Source organism: Macrosteles quadrilineatus, unplaced genomic scaffold (genome assembly GCF_028750875.1).
Source record: "Macrosteles quadrilineatus isolate MER2022 unplaced genomic scaffold, UCM_ALF_1.0 Scaffold_1060__1_contigs__length_20376, whole genome shotgun sequence".
Taxonomy (NCBI): Eukaryota; Metazoa; Arthropoda; class Insecta; order Hemiptera; family Cicadellidae; genus Macrosteles; species Macrosteles quadrilineatus.
The window spans coordinates 1-5,295 of NW_026543653.1; the positions used below are offsets into that span (position 1 = coordinate 1).

Genomic DNA, 5,295 nt, shown 5'->3' on the forward strand with positions numbered 1-5,295 from the left:
CCGCAAGAAAAAAATATCCCTGGGCCAACGTCAAAAAATCCCTAGTTATCCCTAGTCCGTGTTCTAATAATCCCTCCAATTATCCCTCTTCATCAAATCTAGATAACTTATTATTTTTGCAGCAATACCAATGGATATCATGTATAGCCACCTAAAATATGGTAACTGGTGATATTATTCTTCAATATCCCATATTATTTATAAAGTGATACTATACAAAAAAATTTTTGCACCATTAAAACCACGGCCAACTTTAACCACTGAGCTATAATAATAATCTTTAACTCCAGGCAGGCCGCGGCCTGGTAGAATTGGCAACGTTGCAAGTACCGCAGTATTGTTTAGCGCCAGACGTCCCATAAGTTAACATGGAAATAAAACATAATATATAATCGAAAACCAAAACAATATAAATTGAAAATCTATTTCTGTACATTCAATGTGGAGTCAACATTTCCATAGCCCAGTAACCAAGCTTTCGTATTCTTAAAAAATACACAAATATCATTAGCTTAGTGTTCTCCAAACAAACAGCTATACTTGAAAACGTTGCCATTTCGAAGGCTGCGGCCTCCGGCCTGGAATTAAAGGTAGCCGTGATTAAACTGTCTATGTGGTAAAAAACAAGATTAATTAACTAAAAAATGAAACAAATAGTTATTAATTTTAGAAACTAATAATTTTCATTTATAAGTATTTAAAATTGTTTCAAAAATATTCCTCAAGTGTCCAAATTTCAAACTTAATAGTCTTTTTCAAACATGGCCACCATGCCTTGGTGAAAAGGTTACACCAAGTTACTTACTAACCAAAAAAACAAAATCACCGGCAAACAAAATCAAAACGAAAACAAACATTCGACATTGACACAGGGCACAGGGCTACTAAGAAACAAAAATGCAGTAATCTAGATCCTCCATTCCAATCTCTAGCCCTGTTCCATTCCACCGACCGACTCCAGTCCTCCGCTTGTTTCGTGCAGTGTTGGATGTTACTCTTCCTATTGTGTGTACCGACTTTGAAAAATTAGCCTTGCAAAATTAGCCAAAATAGGTCCTTAACGTTGTTGAAATACAGCCATAATGTATTATTTTATCAATACTTAAATTTTATAATGGTAAAGGCCTAAAATCCCTAGAAAATCTAAAAAATCCTTCAATTTCGCTGATTATCCCTAGTTATCCCTCAATCCCTTTTCAATCCCTCGAAGGCCCTAAATATCCCTAGAAAGGGATTTTTATCCCTCAAATGGAAACACTGACTGACTGAGACTGACTCAATCTAATCTACTCTACTTCGAGTTTTATTCATGATCAGCTGATGAGGAGTAAAAAAGATTTTTCAAAGACTCCCAAAGTGATTTTACTTAAGACACTATGGAAAAAACATTATACACAGGGAGGGCAATAAAGTGAGTATTTGATTTAGTAGATTATTGGTAGCTGATTATAAAATAAATAAATTAACCAAGTTTGATCAAAATCTATCTATATTTATAAAAGAGGAACTATGTATGTATGTATGTTCTGTTTTTCCAACGGTTGCTGAAATATTGGCAAAAAGGTGAAAGGTAGCACAGCATGCACGGATGTTGATTTTTGATACTGTATGTTGTTACTGGGTACTTGTACTACACATGTGCACAGTTTCGCCACTAACTTCCATCTAAAACCCTAATATGACTGGGCTAGTAAAAGAGCTACTTTAGGCCTGTAAAGCATGTAAACGGCTTTTGTTTAATTAACTTTTATCCTTCTACAGATGCTTACGTATCATACTGTTATTGTAGAGTTGTATTTCATTTACGGTTTCAGAGTGGTTCAGGGATTGGCGCATTTTTCAAGGTCTTCGTCTACGGAACCCTCAAAAGAGGAGAACCCAACCACCATTGGTTAACAAAGCCTGAAAATGGAACTGCAAAGTTTGTGGGAGAAGGGAGAACTGCAGTGAAGTACCCTCTAGTGATAGCCTCCAGATACAACATCCCCTTTCTGCTGGATGTTCCAGGAACAGGGAATGTAAATACAGTAGCCAATAATAATTTACGAAAATTAACACTTTTTGAGATTTTTTATTCACAAATAAATGTGATGTGATTCAGCATTTCTTTGTCGGTGATGGGTAGCTGAGTGGTTATAGTGCTCGCCTACTAATCAAAAGGTCGCCGGTTCGATCCTGAGAAAAGTCAGTAGCTTTTTGATGGTTCGAAACTGGACCCAGCTGTTCCTGATCATTGGGCTTTAAATAAATGATCCTGGCTAATGAAACAGCTGATCTTAGTCAGTAACAAAGCTACACATATCATCTCACGCCATTCTACACTCATCCTTCACTCATATTTGGGCTAAAATACGCACCTAAGTGGCGTCCCCATCTTAATGATTGATAATATGATAATTGGTAATGGTAAAGGCACTCAAGAAGACCTTAATTGTAAAGACGACTGTTATTTTTGATCAAGAAAAAATTTTCTTAGTCCATTATACCCTACTAAACACAACTTGTTCAATACTATTACATTTTTGTACACGTAATCCCTTGGATTAGAAACAAATCCTTATGCAAGTGAAATTACAAATCAAGACTCAATTTACAATTACAATGTGCATTTTTGATATTTTGTTTCCATAATATTACAGTTTTGGTGTCATATTTTGTGTTATATTCAACTTGTGTTTAAGGAATAGTACAGTTAGTTTTAATTTTGAGACTAAAGTGAATTGTATGTATATGATTACCATTCTTGAACACATTTCTCCACATTATTCATTGGATGTTAGAATATCCTATGCATATTGGATCAATCGATTGTCATTTAAATCTTCCCTTTTTGAAAAACATAAATTGGTCAAACACATTTTGTTTGTTTGTTTGTTTACAATGTCACCCTCATTGGATGATTGAAGCAAAAATAGATAAAATAAATCTCCTTTTTAATGTTTTCTTTAACGTATATTTTTTTCATTGCATGATTTCCAATGCAACGTCCAACGTCATCGCTATCGGAATTAATGGATTAAAAGCCCGTTTATTCATGTTGCCCATAATCCATTGAAATTCAACGTATTTTTTTATATTTAAATTCATTTTCCCATTAATAACTTATTTTGTAAACCCAGTGTCGAGTAATTACACATTTTAATTATCCCTTCCACCCCTTGTCACAGAACATTCAGGGAGAGGTGTATGAAATAGACGACAAGATGCTTTCCAACCTGGATATCCTGGAGGATTATCCCACCTACTACACCAGGAGAAAGGAGAGTATCCTGCTGGATGACAGGGAAGAACACTGCTGGACATACTTCCTTAACGGACACAAGCCCAGTATGCTGCAGCTGCCCATGATGACGTCATACTCCTCAGCTGGGGACCATGGGTTGGTCTACATGGAGAGGTACAAGAGAGACCCCGCGTATGACTTTAAAGTTGAAGTCATTCTAGGCTATAAGGCTGCTTGAAAATGAATTTCTAGATTTTTTATGAGTTATTAATAAATATTCATAGTTAACGTATACTTCATAGTGCATAGTTAACGTATACTTGCTATGTCTCTGACTCTGATACAAAATTCTTTGAATCGAATTTTACCAAATCTAGTTGAAATAATGCAAATTTACATTTCGTTTAAAAGCGGGTATAGCCTAGCCTTTAGGGAGTAAATATTAACTATTGACAGCTCAGTTGTAAATATCGACGGTAAACAATTGCATGTATCGAAAGTATGTACCGATTTTAGCTTATTTCTGCCTTATTGTAAATATTTCGACTAATCGATAGTATAATGTACACTGACACAATTGTAATAGTTTAAACGATTAAATCACTTACTAAACAGCTTCTTGTTTACAATAGCAAATTAAATTGAAAACAAGTTAGAAGTACTGTAGTCAGAAGTACTGTATTTTTGAGATGTTATCTTTCATTGAAAACTATTTTAGTTTTGTAACATAGTTTGTTCAAATAATGGTGCAATATGTCTAAAAATATAATTCACCACACGGGCAACCCCTCGCTCATTTTTCAACCTCGGCTTCGCCTCGTACGTAAAATTTGAGACCTAGTCGAAAAGAGTCACTTTGATAAAATATATTATTTCAGTGCATTATGGAATTCCAAAAAAGATAAAAGCTGACTATTGATAAATCTTCAGTATCAAAATAGTCAATTATAATAGTTTTCACAATCAAAAACAGTTCTTGTATTTATTTTGTAACATAAAACTATACAATAGTTTGAATATTCACATTTGAACTTTTGTTTCAGTAATAATGAGTCAACCATAGACGACGTCCTCTAAAATAACATATATACATACATGTACCTAATTTAGTGAAGACGTAGCAAATAAAATGGGGATATTTTTTAGTATACTTTGTATACCGTACAAGACGTTGGTATTTGTTATGATTTTATTTGTCTCAATATTGAATTTATACATTCCGTAATGTAACAATACATTTTTTAAATATATGACAACTGTATTTATTTATCCTTTACTCTAATATTAAACGTTTAACTGCAATGCGTAGGCTAAAACACTTGACAACTGCGAGAAAAGGCAAGGTATAGTATATACAAAGATGATGATCGATATCATAATTACTCTGTGTAGAGTAGATGAAGGGTATCCCAGAGAGGCGTGTTTTCCCGCCACCCCGCTGAAACGGAGATTTGTAATCACCTGGCCAAAGTTCTTTGCTGATTACAAGCTGTAAGCGAACACTAGGTTGTTATTTAAACAACCGGGTAATTTAGCGTCGTGTAGTTGGCTGCATTGGCAATAGTAATTGTCGAGCAGTTGGTGACACTGTTAACGAGATCTGTTTGTATGTCACCTGATATCGTAGTGAAACAAACCTTTTGATATGCGAATACCTTTCGCATTTCAGGGCTAAATTACAGAGCTTCACATACCCGACTTTGATAATGCGAACGAAACACATTCGCATTACGTGTTCAGCACAAATTATAGATGTGTATTTTCAGTAATTAACTCCGAATCGGAGTTTCAGAGTTCAAAGTAATTGGAGGTGTGGAAAATTTGCTTTTCAGCAATTAAATAATTGATACGCTGTCAATTGATTTGAGTGAATATCACTGATGCCGAATCAGGAAGAGAAGACAAATCCGAAAAATCAGTAGACTGCTAATATAAGCATGTGTTTCTTGTTTGATTAAGTGCGCTGATTTCGATTATATTTTCTTATTTCAGGCTAACATTTAAGGCGAAAGCTTGCTTAGAATCATCGTTGTAATACCAGGAGACTTAATCTTTTACATTTAGATAGCATT

General features: G+C 34.6%; 1 protein-coding gene across 1 annotated transcript; it reads left to right on the forward strand.

Annotated features, from left to right (window-relative positions):
- Nucleotides 1–1,814: 1,814 nt before the first annotated feature.
- LOC128982712 (putative gamma-glutamylcyclotransferase CG2811) lies at nt 1,815–4,306 on the forward strand (the record flags this gene model as incomplete). Its single annotated transcript, XM_054401649.1, has 3 exons — nt 1,815–2,018; nt 3,168–3,397; nt 4,267–4,306. Coding segments are annotated over 3 exons (468 nt in total), but the record flags the coding sequence as incomplete, so codon positions are not given.
- Between the last annotated feature and the right edge of the window lie 989 nt (nt 4,307–5,295).